The 17987-nt window shown below is 37.5% G+C and overlaps 1 protein-coding gene across 2 annotated transcripts in view; it reads right to left on the bottom strand.

The window, feature by feature from the left end:
* Positions 1-14490: 14490 nt before the first annotated feature.
* The window catches only part of LOC311086663 (tripartite motif-containing protein 16-like), a 121505-nt gene continuing 118008 nt past the window's right edge, over positions 14491-17987 (bottom strand). For both annotated transcript variants that reach the window (XM_084119651.1, XM_084119650.1), the window contains 5 exons: positions 17141-17236; positions 16822-17055; positions 16189-16348; positions 15719-15766; positions 14491-15491 (listed from right to left, as the gene is read on the bottom strand). In XM_084119651.1, the coding sequence (XP_083975777.1) occupies positions 14971-15491; positions 15719-15766; positions 16189-16348; positions 16822-17055; positions 17141-17236 (1059 nt within the window). In that variant the 3' untranslated portion in view covers positions 14491-14970. The remainder of the gene's footprint in view (positions 15492-15718; positions 15767-16188; positions 16349-16821; positions 17056-17140; positions 17237-17987) is intronic.

The raw sequence follows: 17987 nt of genomic DNA, 5'->3' as shown, positions 1-17987 counted from the left end.
AGGAGCTGAAATAGTTTCCTGGTTCTGTGTTTGAGTGACGTGTGTGAAATAGGCGTGTCTGTAAAGCAGCTTCCTCATTCACACACACACTTTACTGCTGTGTTTACTGTATGTGTCCTTCAAGTGGAGTCGAAAATATCATAATTACGAGTTCAAAGCTCATGAATGACTGAGCGAAGATTTAGGCTACTCACAAATGCATATGTCTGTAGGGGAGAGTGGGGTGAGTTGTGCCAGTTTTTACTCAAAGTGACTTTAAAGTGAGGCCATGGCAGTAATGCCTTCAACTTAAGGATGTACATATATTTCAGGATGTGGTGCATCCCTGAGAACAATAACTTTGGATCTGAAATAAATTGTTTCAGAAATATAGCTCTTGGAAAAAAAGTGGTCTCATGGCACAACTTGCCCCTGGTGCGGGGGAAGTTGTGCCTTTGGGGGAATACAATGGGGGTAAATTGTGCCCGTGATTTCTGAAGTAAAACAGAACATTTTAATGTTATGAACCATAATGCTATATAAAAGCAAGATAAATTCAATACAAAATTACTCATTTAAGGTTTATTTAGATATTGTCACCCTGGAATACCATAGCATGCGTTTTTCCTACTATGGTCAATTGCATAGGGATTTTGTATTGAACATAACTCTGGATCACAGTGTCATAGAGACAAGGGGGCGGGCTCATTTTACTCAGACGACCAATAAGTCTCTCAGGATCATTGTGAAGCTATCAAGCTACGCCCTAGCAACCATTTAGAGCACCATAGCAACACAATATATGATATTTGTGAATCATTTCAGGCAAAAAGGCTTTGGCAATAGATGCCTGTTGACATAGCGCTGTTTGTCAATTATGTAACATATAAGAATAAAGTGACTAGGCTCATTTCTAAACATCCTATTGTGACATAGGCCATTTAAAAACGGAATAAAACTTCTCTTTAATAACATAGTGCAAACTCAAAACTGAAATCAGTGTTAGCTAAATTAAACAAATAACAGTCAGGCCCAAGTAAAACAATGATGAGGCATGCCCATCTCCTCACTTCTCAAGATTATCCCCTGTGAGAATGTAGGTCTAGGTGGTCTGGATCTGGCACAACTTAACCCAGGCCCTTTGGCACAAATCACCCCGGACCCACAAGTTTGAAAAACTAGCATGATCCAGCAGTTAAGAGCTAACATCATGCTAACTGTATAGACTCATTGTGTAGCCTACTAAAGCACTAAAACATGTGTGAAATGTTTTCAAACTTGTCTATAATTGTTCAGACACTACAATCAAAAAACCTTAATCATAGAAATTTTACTTTGAAAGGGAAAAAACAGTTTTTTGCACTAAAATATGCTTAACTCTCATGCCATGTGTCTCTCTTCTTTGGAGGACGAGTAAAAGTGATTGCTTTTCAAAATGATGTGGTCACATGACCAATTTCTTCTATGGTTTTCCAGAAACAAGGGTGGAACTACTTCCCCCCCTTGCACAAATCACCCCACTCTCCCCTATACCTATATACTGTGTCAAAGTAATGTCAATATGTCAAGTACAGTTCTAAGATAATACAGATCATGCTAGCTAACATCATGTATTCATTTAGGCTCAAACAATGAGCTCATTAACCCTTTCCCCACCAGAGTCTTTAAAAAAAATTGCAAATGCCAACGTTATTGATAATTTTCAAAAAACTTTCATTTTTTTTTTATCCACACTTAAATGTGGGTAAGTTTAATAAAAACAACAACATTTTAAACAAAAGCTGAGAAAATTGTGTTTGTTTTCAAAGACTACAACGTGTTGATTTTATCGCTTGTTTCTGCTTCTTGTTTTGCCTGTGTTTTGATCATAGACAGTAAAGTAAAGGTTTTGATCAGGAGATTCTGTAATCTTTCAGAAGATGTGTGATAGGAGCCAAATGTGAAAACGCTCTCCCTCCTTTAGTGGACTTAGAACTTATACTAGGTACTACCAGAAGCCCAGAGTTTTGTGATCTTAAAGAAAGTGATGGATTGTAGAGTGATAGAAGATCAGTTAAATACACAGGAGCTAAACCACTTAGGGCCTTATAGGTCAGTAGCAATCAGGGGCGTAGCACCAAATTTTGGGCCCTGGGTACAAACCATCTTGCTGGGCCCCCGTACCAAATACCATAGTGATACCAATGGGTGGGGTTTTGCATTTTTATCATAAAAACACTCAAAATGTAAACAAAATAAGCCACACTCTGATTAATATATTTTTGTTTTATTGTCAAAAGTACTACTTACTGAGATGACAAAAGGTCTAGCAGGTCCAAACCTGGACTAAATCAAATATACTGTAAAGCAGTTCTGAACAATGACCATACCAAATGAGAAAAACTTTGGTCTGAACATTAATAAACACAAACTAAATAATGTCAGTTTTTACTAAATACCCATTGGGGGCGCCACTGAGCGATGACGGAGTAAGACGCGTCTTTAAGAGCTCCGTCAGCCAAATCCGCTAAAAACTACTTTCAAAGGCCAACAACTATGTAAATTATATGCTTTCAGAGCGCATTTACTTCTAAAACACTAAGACTTCAAGTTCGACTGGATATCTCAACATGAGCAAACAAAAACCCAAGAAACCGAAATCGACTCAACTAGGCCTCAACCAGCCACCGGCCTTGCCTGGTGCGCAGACCGAAGAGTCCAGCGGTGATGAGGAGGATCCACCTAACCGAGCCCTACTAGCTGCCATTACAGCACTCAGAGGTGAAATGACCAAGATAAAGGATGACATCTGTGAGAATTTGGACAGACGCATTGAGCGTGTGTATAACGACTTGAGAGAGGAGATTGTTGCATCTAATAACTAAATTCCCATTGACGGGTCTTTGCATGCGCAAATTTGCTGATCAGGTCTTTAAAGTACAGTTTTTTGGCCAACTGACTTTCTACAGAGAGTATGGCAAGGCTGTTCAGTCTATCCTGGGACATTGTTGAACTTAAATAGTTCTTTACAAGTTTAAGTTTACTGAAAGCACGTTCCCCTCCAGCAACAGTCACTGGGAGTGTACAAAAGATCCTCAAGCCAATGCAAACTTCTCCAAAAATGCTTTCTAGCTGCATTTTGTATATGGCATTCAGCAGCTCCAGTGGTGAATGAGTATTTGGAAATGTGTCTCCATGTTTTCAAATTCTGCTGTAAGGTCTTTGTTGTATTTTTTATTAGAGTCTGACACGAAATCTTCATCTGATCTTCTGTCATGTCATGCCACAAAACCTCTCACAATACAACTTTAACATAGTAGGATGTCCTGTTACTTTATCCTCTACAGTAAAATACCTGTGTGTTTTATTAGACTGCAACCTGTCTTTTGAAAATCATATTTCATATGTTACAAGAACAGCCTTTTTCCACCTTAGAAACATTGCTAAGCTACGTAACATGCTATCAGTTTCTGACGCAGAAAAATTAGTTCATGCATTCATGACCTCGAGACTAGATTACTGTAATGCTTTATTAGCCGGTTGTCCTGCATCCTTAATAAACAATCTACAGTTAGTCAAAAATGCCGCCGCTAGAGTTCTTACTAGATCAAGAAAATATGATCATATAACACCAATTTTATCATCACTGCATTGGTTACCTATGTGACCGAACGGTTACTGACAAGGCGGGAGTCAGCCTAACCTAAATAAATTATTCTTAATATAATTTTTGGTTGTCGACTACGCCACCTAGGGACTTGCACCCTAAGAATGAATTACAAGCCACCGGCTTTTATCTATTCAAAGCACACAGGTTCGTTATCAGCAAGTAACTGGGCAGAGTCACGGGTTCTACAAAAAGATACTTTATTACAACAAGCCTCACACTATAAAACCACCCCTCAACGGAGCATTAGACAAAATACTAATTCAACATACACACAATAATTGACAAAGAAATAAATCGAAAGTTGAGATGTCAATCACAGCAACGGTAAATTACCAAAGAAAACAAAAAAACACACATTCATCGACATGACCATACAGGGCTGGAGGACATCTACTTTGGGCACCCCCGGCTGGAAGTGGCCTACAAGAAAAGCAAAAAGAAAAGCTCACTCCATACTCACACCTCACCACACCACACAAGTGAAATAAAGCACTCTCAAGTGAACGGGAGACCCCACTACCACAGCCCCAGGACACCCACGTAAGTGGCCCTCAGCTCCTGTATGGAAAAACAAAAAAAAAGGAATGAATACAAATACAAGAAGCAATTTTATACCACTAGCAATGTAGGCTAATACAAAACAACAATAAATAGGGTCAAGATGGAACAGTTAGCTGGACTTACACAGCCCAAAAATCCAGCGTCCCCAATAATGTCATCAAAATCAGATATAAAGAAATAATCACAATAATGAATCTACGAACACAGGAGGATAACTCCTTTTAGTCTTTAACAAAAAAACAAAATATTAAATAAATCAACTTTTAGTCACGAACACATACAATAACAACCAGACAAAGCATCATTAAGACAAGAACAAGGAGAAACTACACATCAATTCACCATTGCACTTTTAAGACAGACAACACAAACCAGATAAACTGGAAACAAAGAAAAGAAAATCAAAAATCCGAGCGAGACAACAGCGCTGGCCGGGCCGCCTGCACTACTGCCAAATATTGCAGCACGTCATGCCCAACCGACGATGACGATTCTGTTTACCTAGGTGACCTGTAGCTGGTGCACAGACGCCACAATAATGATGATTCTGTTCACTTAGGTGAACTGCAGCTGGTGCACAGACGCCACTAAACGACCCAACACGAAGATATCAAGAATCAGAGTATGGTCAAATCAATCACAGTGGAATAAACGCTCAATACATACCAATAATGATGATTCTGTTCACTTAGGTGAACTGCAGCTGGTGCGCAGACGCCACTAAACGACCCAGGCCACAAAATGCTGCAATGATACACATTATAAACGCACGCACACCAACATTAAGCCTACGTGAACGCCACTCACCTGAATAAACAACCAGCCAACTCCAACCTATCTGCTCCTGTATCAAGTGGTCCAACTGATTTGGATGCTACCTCCCAGTCTATACCAGCACCAACAGAGAATATTTAATAGTCATATCCTAAGAACATAGATCTACCGCAAACTCTTACACATACCTTTTCCCTGCAGCACGTCGAGCCGGAATGACAACACAATAGGGCGGGTGTTACAACCGATCGCATCACAACACAGACGCAGCCTACTTAAATACGCGTTTCCGGATTTGACATAACCAATGAGTGACGTCTACGTCAGCCACACACTACACCTATAAAGTTCCGTATTAATTACAAGGTATTGCTACTGACTTATAAAGCCCTAAACGGCTTAGCTCCAGTCTATTTAACCGATCTTCTATCGCCCTATAATCCATTGCGCTCTTTAAGATAACTAAATTCGAGGCTTTTGGTCATACCTAGGATATCCAGATCCACCAAAGGAGGGAGAGCATTTTCACATTTAGCTCCAAAACTCTGGAATAGTCTTCCTGATAATGTTCGTTGCTCAGACTCGCTCTCCCAGTTTAAAACTAGATTAAAGACGCATCTCTTCAGCCAGGCATTCATATAATACTTTTAATCTTACAGTTAAATCCGACCTCTAGTTCATAAACGCCAGAGGAGAACTGGCCCCCGACTGAGCCTGGGTTCTCCCAAGGTTTTTTTTTTCTCCATTAGGTCACCTGATGGAGTTTTTCGGTTCCTTGCCACTGTTGCCTCTGGCTTGCTCAGTTGGGGATATTTGGGGATATTTAATTTAATCAATCAATCAACAATACTATTGATCAGCATTACCAAACGTGGACGTTTTCCGCTAGAAACAAACATTGATGTATTGTTTTAATTTAATACTGTGAAGCTGCTTTGATACAATCTATGTTGTGAAAAGCGCTATATAAATAAACTTGACTTGACTTGACTTGACTTGACTTGACTTGACTCATGTCAGTAATCTTAAGAAAAGCTGCAAATGTATCACATACAGATGCTGTGGTCTGAAACCTTCCGGTCAAGTCACTTATAATAGAATCCAGTGCCACATAAAATATGTTATGTTTGAATGCTTGTTCTGCATTTTCTTCAGATGTATCCCCTTCTGTCTCTTCATACATCCTTTTCTTCTCTTCTTTCTTTTATCTTCACCTTTGAACTGAGTTGGGATCTCCATTGCCTGAGCAACCAGTGTGGCCTCACCAAGCAGGCTGTCCCATTCATTGCGAAGTGCTTGCATTTCCTCTTTTAAACTTGCGATGTTTGCTGCCTCCACATCCAGTGAAATATTTCCTGCTTGAAGAATAATATTTCGATTCTCAATGCACTGCAGAATCTTTACCCACACAGTGAGGAGAAGAACTGCATCAAACTTTGAAAAATAATCTTTAAGACCATTTGCCTCATATTTTGCCTCATTGGTCAGATTGCAGTTGGCAATTACGCTGTCTAATGCTTCAATAATTGAATTGTGTTAACAACTCAAGAGTGCCGAGAAAATTTCCATTATGGATATTGTCTAGTTCCAGGGTTTTGCCTCTGAATGCAAGATTTCTTGAAGCCAAATGAATGGTCACATCCAAAAGCCTCTCCAATAATAATGTGTTCATCTCAATTTCTGTCAATATTTGTCGTTCAACGTGACTATCCACACCTCCTGATGCCAATATGGAGTGCTGAAGACTTTTCCATTTCAAATAGCACTGCTTATGGGGGGCATGTGTCTCATGTTTTGGAAACTTTTCATAATTTTTTTTCCATCTGACGTTTGCTGTTTTAAGCCCATCTTTGCTATTTAGTGCACTTTTTGATGGTGTTTTCTGCTCATGAGAGAAGAGCAGGCATGGGATGCAGTATAGAGCTTTTGCACTTTCACTATATATAAGCCAATCTCTTCTGATTTTCTCACGGCCATTAGCGGACTTTGCATACTGAAGGTAAGTTGGGAATGGTTTGCCCTCCATATCTTTAGGTGTGATATTTCCAATACCAGGTTTTGCTCCACCTTCACTGGCTAGCATTTGAACAATAGTTTTCCTGTGCTTATCAGTAAGAGTTGTTGGCCATAATCCTGGGTCCTCTGACAATCCCTCAACAGTATCCCTAAGTCTCTCATTCTCTTCTCTTTCCTCTTCAGCTCTGTCCTCCTGCTCCTGACTACCTTCATCACATTCTTCACTTTCCCTCTCATCACTTATATGAATATCAACCTCATCTTCTATTTCTGCCTCTGCTACAAGAGGAAATAAGCAAAATGGGTACATTGTTATTGTACACATTTAAACTTTAAACTGTAATTAGTAATTATCGCGGAAGTGAACCGCTATTGATGACGTATAATCTGGTGCGTGCCTGCGTGCGTGTGTGTTTAACAACTGTAAAAGGGTCTATATACACTTACCTTGACGAAAAGCGGGATTGACGCACTGCAAGCAGAAAGATGATTTCTGCTTGCCTCCACAAAAATTGTCTTCTGCGGGTGGGCGGACATCCCGCTGTCTTTGGAACGGTTTTAATACTTTTGCGGCAGACAGACGCAAGTGTGTTTCTGTATCTTTTCTTTGAAAACAAAACCAAAGGTTCAAAAAAAGAAGAACAAAAAAGCGAGCAATTCTATCCATTTTGACGCCTTTTCATAGCGGTTACCAAGCAACACGAGCGGCAGCTGCAGTTTGATGATGTAGCTAAGCGTACCGCGGTTCGGACACAAATTATATAATGTGAACACAGTCCATTTGGGCAGGGGGAGGGGGGAGCAATCGAACCCGGGTTCGGAACAGGCAATCGAACCAAGTGTGAAAGCACCCTAAATCTATACAGAACTTAATAGGTAACCAGTGTAGAGATGATAAAATTGGGGTTATATGGTCATATTTTCTTGCCCTGGTAAGAATAGCAGCTGCATTTTGGACTAACTGTAGCTTGTTTATTAAGGATGCAGGACAACCAGCTAGTAATGCATTACAATAATCCAGTTTAAAGTTCATGAATGCATGAACTAAATTTTCTGCATCAGAAACAGATTACATGTTTCGTAGCTTAGTGATGTTTCTGAGGTGAAAGAAGGCTTTTGTAACATATGAAATATGATTTTCGAAAAGTTATCTAATATACAGTTGTGGTCAGATTTATTGGCACCCCTGGTAAATATGATCAAAGATGGCTGTAAAAATGAATCTGCATTGTTTATCCATTTGATCTTTCATCAAAGTAGGGGAAAAATCACATTATGAAATAAATGTTTTTCTCCAAAACACGTTGGCCACAATTATTGGCACCCCTAGAATTTTTAGCAGTAAAATGTCTCTGAAGTATATTCATTTTTAGCTCACCAGGGTGACTAGGAACATGAAATTGTCCACAACTGTAACACCCAGAACTTTAACTGTATAGGATGAAGTAACAGTACATCCTTCTATATGCAAATTTTATTAATTTTATTTTAAGGTCCAATAAGTAATACAGAATTTATTAGAAGAAAATTACTGGTCATCCAATATTTTGGATATCTTTAACACAGATCTGTCAAATTGGATAATTTATAGAGATGTCACCTGATCGTGATGAAATATATAACTAAGTATCATCAGCATAACAGTGGAAACTAATTCCATGTTTTCTTATAATATTACAGAGGTTCAGCATGTGTATTGAAAATAGCAGAGGGCCTAAAACAGACCCTTGCGGGCTGCGGCACTCCATATTTTACTGATGTTAACTTGGATATTTCCCCGTTTCAATAAACAAAATGGTAACATTCAGACAGGTACGATCTAAACCACTTTAATGCCTGTGTCTGAAAACCAGTGTAATTGTGTTACCCATTTAAGATAATGTCATGATCTATTTATAGTGTCGAATGCAGCACTAAGATCAAGTAAAACTAGTATTGAGATGCAGCCTTGGTCAGAAGCTAAAAGTCAGTCATGATGGGGCCTGAATCCTGAATTAGATTTTTCATACAGTAGATACATTTTTTAGCAAGAAGGATTTTGGAATCATTTTATGGTCCTCTGCCCTCCACAGATGATATACAGTACACTGTAAAAAAAATCCCGTAGTTTTTACGGAAAAAAACTGGCAGCTGGGGTTACCAGAACAATTCCGTAAAATATACAACAAAACAGTAATTGCTTTTACCGAATAACATGTACATTTTACAGTTTAAACCAGCATATAACACACTGGAGTTCTGTTATATTTACTGGTTTAAACTGTAAAATGTACGTGCTATTCTGAACAACATGTCAATTTTACAGTATAATCCAGTAAATATAACAGTAAATTTCAGTAATATGATATAAAGTTAATTTACCGTCCTATTGAAGTATTAATATCTGTTTTGTACACTGATAACCACCAATCACAGCAGTGATGAGAGTCACATGATCAATCAAAGCTCAACACAAGCAGTTCTTCCACAAGAAAGTTAATACTAATATATATAGAAGCTGCACAGTGTCATTCACACAAACATTAAACACCATCATGGTAACACATGAAATTTTAAAAATGCAATAAACATTAATTTAACAACATTAAATGTAACATAAACCCCTAATGTACATAACTGATTAGAAAAAACGAAGAAAACTATGAAGAAACAAACATAGTTATTTCAACAAAAATACATCAAATGTGAAGTGTCACAGGGAATTGTGGGAATGTCAATTTACGGTTTTTCACTGTAAATTATACAATGAGTTGTTTTTTCACTTTCAAAAACTGTAAATTTAACGGTATGTTACAGTAAAATTACATTAAATGTACCGTTAGATCTATCACAGTTATTTACCGTATATAGTACGGAAACTTTCTGTTAACCAATTAACAGTTTTTCACTGTAGCATTTTTACAGTCTTTTACCGTTAAAATTACGATCATTTTTTACAGTGTAGGCTATACAATAATATACATACATATATTTAGACTACTTAACATCAAATCAAATCAAATCAAGTATATTTGTATAGCGCTTTTCACAATACAGATTGTATCAAAGCAGCTTCACAGTATTAAAATAAAATAATACAACAAAGTTTGTTTCTAGTGGAATTTATTGATTGATAGAATAAAATTAAATATCCCCAAAATATCCCCAACTGAGCAAGCCAAAGGCAACAGTGGCAAGGAACCGAAAAAACTCCATCAAGCGGCCTAATGGTGTCCTAAAACTCCATCAGGTGACCTAATGGAGAAAAAAAAAACCTTGGGAGAACCCAGGCTCAGTCGGGGGCCAGTTCTCCTCTGGCATTTATGAACTAGAGGCCGGATTGTAGTTTGAAACTGTGAGATTAACAATATTATATGAATGCCTGGCTGAAAAGATGCGTCTTTAATCTAGTTTTAAACTGGGAGAGTGAGTCCGAGCAACGAACAGTATCAGGAAGGCTATTCCAGAGTTTTGGAGCCAAATGTGAAAATGCTCTCCCTCCTTTGGTTGATCTGGATATCCTAGGTATGACCAAAAGCCTTGAATTTATTGATCTTAAAGAGCGCGATGGATTATAGGGTGATAGAAGATCCGTTAAATAGACTGGAGCTAAGCCGTTTAGGGCTTTATAAGTCAGTAGCAATACCTTGTAATTAATACGGAACTTTATAGGTAACCAATGTAGTGATGATAAAATCGGTGTTATATGATCATATTTTCTTGATCTAGTAAGAACTCTAGCGGCTGCATTTTGGACTAACTGTAGCTTGTTTATTGAGGATGCAGGACAACCGGCTAATAAAGCATTACAGTAATCTAGTCTCGAGGTCATGAATGCATGAACTAACTTTTCTGCATCAGAAACTGATAGCATATTACGTAGCTTAGCAATGTTTCTAAGGTGGAAAAAGGCTGTTTTTGTAACATACGAAATATGATTTTCAAAAGACAGGTTACAATCGAGTATAACACCCAGGTCTTTTACTGTAGAGGATAAAGTAACAGGACATCCTACGATGTCAAAGTTGTATTGTGAGAGGTTCTGTGGGCGGTTTTTTGAACCGATAAGTATTACCTCTGTCTTGTCTGGATTTAATAATAGAAAATTACGCGTCATCCAATCTTTTATATCTTTAACACACTCTGTCAATTTGGATAATTTAGCGTTTTCATCCGGCCGTGATGAAATATATATTTGAGTGTCATCAGCATAACAATGGAAACTAATTCCATGTTTCCTTATAATATTTCCAAGTGGCAGCATATATATTGAGAATAATAGAGGGCCCAACATAGTGATTGCTATCAGATGTGAAGAGACTTCACAGAGAGGGAACAAATCACCTACATTGCTTTCACATTGTCGCTTTATGCAAATCTTTATATTTATCCACTAACATGAAGAATCTCGGGACAAACAACATATTGTATTATAGATTAAATGATAAAACATTACTTTGATAAATTAATGTTGATAAATTAAACTCAGTGTAGGCTTACTATTGAAATTGATTTCAGGACTCCTGTCCCACCCACTTTTTTAAACGAAGTTGCGCCACAATTCACTATTAAACCTCTTAACCTCCCTGATGACTCACACACACACACACACACACACACACACACACACACACACACACACACACACACACACACACACACACACACACACACACACACACACACACACACACACACACACACACACACACAGCTGCATCTCAGCCACCGCAAACACTGTTCATTCTCTTTTTAAATCACATCTTGCACATTTCAAGCAACGCATGTTTTCATGTGGTATCTAAATTTTACTGTCAATTAATAATTTGTTATGTTTATCATTTTGAACGTTTGCTTCATATTTCCACAAATATGTTAGCGAAAATGAAGTCACATACTCACCTGTTCACCTACTGTGATCCTTCGCAAAAGCCTTGGTTAATCATCCACCATGAACATTCTGACTGTGCTATTGCTTACCTGCATTGTCTTTTTCTGCTGCATGTTAAAAAAATAAATAAAATAAAATATTTTTAAAATGTTTTAACATTTGTTTCTTTAAAGGTGGGCGAATGGCTTGGGAATAAAGAGGGGGAAAAGAGCTGTAAACTTGACAAGGGTAGGCCTACTTATGGGAAGATCTGTGTCATGATCCTGGCAAATTAAAATCAATCAACATGGGTAAGAAATGTAAATTATAAATGGATAACATCAACATCCTATACACATTAGTGAGCATCATTTCTGTGATGATGACATTTCATGAAGACAATTCTTCTTTAATATTGCAGTGCCAGGAGAAGAAGCAGGAGAACAAAGGGCAACTCTGCAATGACCACTAACAGTAATAATAGCACTGACAGTTGCCACAGTTGCAGTAATATGTGATTCAGTAACATCAACAATAGTTGCAGCAGTAGTAGGGACAGCAGCTGGAATAAGCATTTTACAATCACTATGAAGCAGAAGCCAGAAAAAGAACAGCATATATAGCAGTAGCAGGAGGCCTAGCAGGAACAGCAACAGCAATATTGCACTTATTGTTAGGAACACAATCACTGACAGGATCAGCAGTAACTGGAGCGCTGGCAGGAGCTGCAATGGTTGCAGCAGGAAGAACACAATTACAGTCTGCAATAAATACAATAGATTGGGTGATAGAGACAATGGGCGGTAGACCTAGTGAAAAGAGTAAAAGCAGCATTACCTGCGGAAACATTAATTGGAGGATCAGGAATAGCAACAATATTTAAAGAAGTATCACAGGCAAGAGCAGCAGCATCAGAATCACTAGCACCAGGAGCAGGATCAGCAGCAGCAGGAGCAGTAACAGTAGTAGGATGTCCTGTTACTTTATCCTCTACAGTAAAAGACCTGGGTGTTATATTAGACTGCAACCTGTCTTTTGAAAATCATATTTCATATGTTACAAGAACAGCAAAAGTCTTAGGCATGTTAATACCCCCCATTTACATTTCCAAAAGTTCTTTTTGCCATTAATTGTAATAATCCAGTGAGATTTGTGTATGCACAAGGAGTCTGACAGCAGCCAGGATGATCTGATCTCTCCATCGTCGAGTCCGTCTGTGATTACATGAAGAAACAGAAAAAACTGAGACAGACTAAATCCAGAAGAACTGCGGGAACGTCTCCAAGATGCTTGAAGAAACCTTCCTGCAAAGCTACAGTACTGTGAAAAGCACTGGCACTTGTGTTAAAATGCTGTAAAGTGAGAATGCTTTCAAAAATAAAATAACAAATTGAATTTATTTATGATTTAACTAATATTAATTAATTCAAATCAATATATGGTATAACAACCCTTTGCGTTTAAAAGGCTTTTGTCCAGGAACACTTGCACATAGTTTTTCAGGTAGCTTTGCAGGAAGGTTTCTTCAAGCATCTCGAAGACGTCCTCTCTGACAGGTGCACTCAGACAGAAACAAAATATAAATGCTGACATCTGCTGCTTATTGTCGTTATTGCAGACATCTGAACATTCACACAGAGTCTGTACTTGCTTTCAAGAAAAACAACGACAACACAAAAATGCACTGAAAAACCGTAGAAGCTGAGTGCAAAAACTCACAAGTTTACTTACTCGCAAGTTTACTTACTCGCAGGTTTTTGCACGCAGTTTTTTTTTTAAGTGAATGCAATTTTTTGATTTATTGAGCTTTTTAATTTTTATGCACGTGACATTTTTGTGCACTTTTCTCTTTTTATGTTCATATTTATAATTATATATAAATATGCATGTGTTAATAAAGTATAAATGTACACACACACGCACACAAATATTAACTTTAATGCTTGTGTTTTTGAAACATCTTGCGAGGGGTGGCAACACCAAAGCAAACGCCCATGCATAGTTTTATTGTGGATTTGTGGCCTGACGGATATTCATATACTTTATAACACGCAATTGCAACTTTATTTCACGCAATTCTGACTTTATATCTCCCAATTGCGAGATATAAAGTCAGAATTGCGTTAAATAAAGTCGCAATTGCATGTTATAAAGTCAGAATTGCATCTTATAAAGTCAGAATTCTGACTTTTTTTCTCGCAATTGCGACTTTATATCACGCAATTCTGACTATATATCTCGCAATTCTGACTTTATAACACGCAATTGGGAGATATAAAGTCAGAATTGCATGAAATAAAGTCGCAATTGCGTGTTATAAAGTCAGAATTGTGAGATAACTATTCTGTCCGTCTTTTTTCCCCTTAGAATTGGACTTTATATCTCACAATTGTGAGTTTATATCTCAGTTCTAAGAAAAGATGTCAGAATTGCGAGATATAAACTCGCAATTGTGTGTTATAAAGTCAGAATTGCAAGAAAAAAAGTCAGAATTCTGACTTTATAAGACGCAATTGCGACTTTATTTCACGCAATTCTGACTTTATATCTCGCAATTCTGAGAAATAAAGTCAGAATTGCGAGATGTAAACCCGCAATTGTGAGATAAAAAGTCGCAATTGTCTTTTAAAATGTTTTATTCTGTGGCGGAAACAAGCTTCCATAAAAAGCAGCACATAGACATATAAACAACATTAAAAGCTTGATTTTCACCACAGGGGGACTTTAAAAATAATTAACAAAATGTCAGTATCCAGAACACCAAGTCAAGACACTCTGTGTACTGTACATCAAATACATCAAAAGATTATAAATGTCTCTGAGCTTGTATCATTATTTCATAGAAAAGACAAGTTGTTTTAGTAGTATTATATTCTGGCTACTTGGATTATATAAATTTTAAGAGCAACAAAATCTTGTGAATTTGTTAACATTAGAACAAAATAGTCTAACATTGTTGTATCTTGTTTACTCACATTTTGAGGTTTCCAAAAATCATGTGAAAATGTAAGAGACTCTAAAACACTAAAGTTCAGCTATATTAATGAAAATTATAATAAGAGTCTCTGTAACATCTCACTGTTACTGATTTATCAGCTCAAAGCATTATGGGTAAAATCTCTCTACAGTCTATTCTGAAACATCAACACAGTTTCACTGATGATTTATAAACATAAAACCCAGGATAGAGCGTCTGATTGAATGTGGTCTGGACTGTGTGGATGAGGCTCATTGTGTCAGAGACGCTGTAGAAGGACAGAGTTCCTGCACTGTGATCCACATACACTCCTATTCTTCTGCTGATGGACTTTACAGGGAGAACAGTCTCTATGTTATTGTGTCTGAATGAGTAACTGGAGGAAGAGCAGAACAAACTCCAGGACTGATCATTACGTCCAAACACACACTCATAACCCCATCCCTTCCTGCTGATGCTCTTATATGACACTGATATATACACACAACTCCCAGTCCACTCAATCTCCCAGTAACAGCGTCCACACACACTCTCTCTACACAACACCTGAGGCCACCACTGATCAAATCTGTCTGGATGATCAGGATACGACTGCTCTGTGTAAGTGTGAGTAATCACTCTGTTCCTCTCAGACAGACTGAGGCGTTTATTCACTGTGTTCAGATCCAGAGTCAGCTGATGGGAATCTGATGGAGAGAAAACACATCAGAATCAGGAATTATGAATCTGTCTGATCTTTTAATGTATCTGAACAATGTATCATCAGTGTCTCAGTGCAGCTGATCAGATATCCTGTGCAAATCATCATTTACATGATCAATTATAAAACTCTTCTATCATGTTTATTTCTCCTTCTACAGGAAGAACATGAACACATTCAGTGAGTTTTTCTGCTTGTTTCTCAGTGACTTACATTGTAGGAAGTCGTTCCTGGTCTTGGGATTCATGTTGGTGAATGTGACTGTGGAAATAAACAGACATGAACAGTGTGAAGAGAAATGACAAGATAAAATACATCCATTTCTAAGACGTTTCTAATCTGATATTAGATGATGCAGGACTCATTTCTGAGAACAGAAGAATCTCCAGATGCCTCATATATAAAACACACGTATCGGATTCAATCCTAAATTTCAATGAATTTCAATTTCAATATATACATAAGTATTTATTACTTTTAAACCATCAAGGGATGTTTGTGGCTGTTCTGTAGAGTTGATGCACTTGAATTAAAGATGAACTGTGATTTATAAAGTAGGATGCGTTTAGGAAAATTATTTGTGCGCATGTTTTATAAATCATAGGAACATTTCAGAAAACGTTGTACGTTCACATTTCGGATCATTCTCCACACGTCTGTATAAACGAGGCGCAGGACTTTACCTCTATCTGAGATCTTCTTGAGCTCCTCTTTGCAGAAATCCTCCAGTTTGTCTCTCAGCTGACGGACAGATTCTCTCACGCCATCAAAAGAGGAGAGAGAACTGAAGGAAACATCGGGTTCGTCTGTAGATTCAGGAGGTGCTGAGAGAGACTGGAAACTCTACAGAAAACAGAAATCAAAACTCATCATCTCCACACTTCAGCCAATAACCTGCACTATATCAGATCTGAGCGGCTCTTGTTGACTTCACTTCTCTTCAGTGACTCGCTTCAATCCAGCACTTTCACACAATCAGCACATTCTTCTAATATTCATCATTTAATGCTACAAACTCTAGTATTTCACACTTACACTCCTTGTGAAAAAGAAAGTACCGTACTTGTAACAGAAATAATATACTTTAAAAATATATAAGTGCAGATTGGCTGTAATGTTTACAGAAACTTAATTGCATGTTATTTGCAGTTAAATGAATGTGGTTTAGTTTAATGTTTTTATTAAATGTAAATAGCTGAGCTTTAGAGTGTTTTTTTGCCCTGCTTAAGTTAGTCTCATTCTGCTCTCATGAAATGTTTCTCTGTGAGTCTCTTGCTCAAGTCCACTATGATCCAGTTCTTCTAGATCTCTGTTACCTGCAGGAACTGGATGTGATGGTGTGTGTGTGAAAGCTGCTCCAGCTCAGCGTCTCTCCTCCTCAGATCATTGATCTCCTGCTCCAGTCGCTCCAGTCGTCCTTCAGCTCGACTCACTGCAGTCTTTTCCTGATCTCTGATCCGCTGTGTCGCCTCAGAGCGGCTTCTCTCAATGGAGCGGATGATCTCAGTGAAGATCTTCTCACTGTCCTCCACTGCTGTGTGTGCAGAGCGCTGTTACACACACATCACAATCACACAGTGAGTTCAGTGAGTCCAAACTGAGACGTCTCACACTTCTCTTCTTCTCCAGACTCACCTTATGAGACTCCACAGCCTCTCTCAGCTGATGAAGATCTTTCTGTCTCTGCTGGATTCTCTGACGGATCTTCATCTGCGTCTCCTTCAGCTGTTTCTGGAGGACAAACCAATGACAGCAAATGACACATAAATCTACTGTCATACAATAAGGGTTAAAGATCTAGCATGGCAAGTTTATACTGTAAACCACTGATTCATACTTTCCTGAAATGAGATTATGAATGAATATGAAACTGAAATGTCATCAGTATTTAATCAGTGCCTAGTTTTATATGAATACTTCACCCTAAATTGGTCCTTTAAAAAAAGTACTTTTAAAAGTAGCATTCCTTTAAAAAAGTGCATGTAAATAATATACTTTAAAAGAATATACTTAAGTGTGAACTGAACGTAATGTTTACAGACACATAGTTGCGTGTTAATTGCCATTACATGAAAATGTATTATAGTTTAAATTTATATAAAGCAATTAGCTGAACTTATTAGTGATTTCTAATTATTTCATAATTACTTATATTCTTTTTAAAATATAGTTAAAGTGAACTGTCATCAGACAAGCATTTATGATAAACTAAAATATACTGTAATAATGAAGTTGTACATTAAAAATATATTAACTTTAAATATATTGAATAACACACTACAGTTGTAATTATAATCAAGTACTTTACATGTGCTTTAGTATGTCAACACATCAAAATAAGTGCACTTCTTTAAAGCATGGAGCAAAAGAGTCACATTGAAATATTAAAAATTATTAAAAGGTACTTTAAAGTAAAAGCTTTAATTTGACATTACAAAGTGTATTTATTAAGTGAAACCGTCATGAACATTTACTCTCTTTA

This window comes from Abramis brama (genome assembly GCF_963993115.1).
Source record: "Abramis brama genome assembly, chromosome: 1".
Lineage (NCBI taxonomy): Eukaryota > Metazoa > Chordata > Actinopteri > Cypriniformes > Leuciscidae > Abramis > Abramis brama.
The sequence above is the reverse complement of the archived record's forward strand: the minus strand, read 5'-3'. Positions and strand labels throughout refer to the sequence as shown.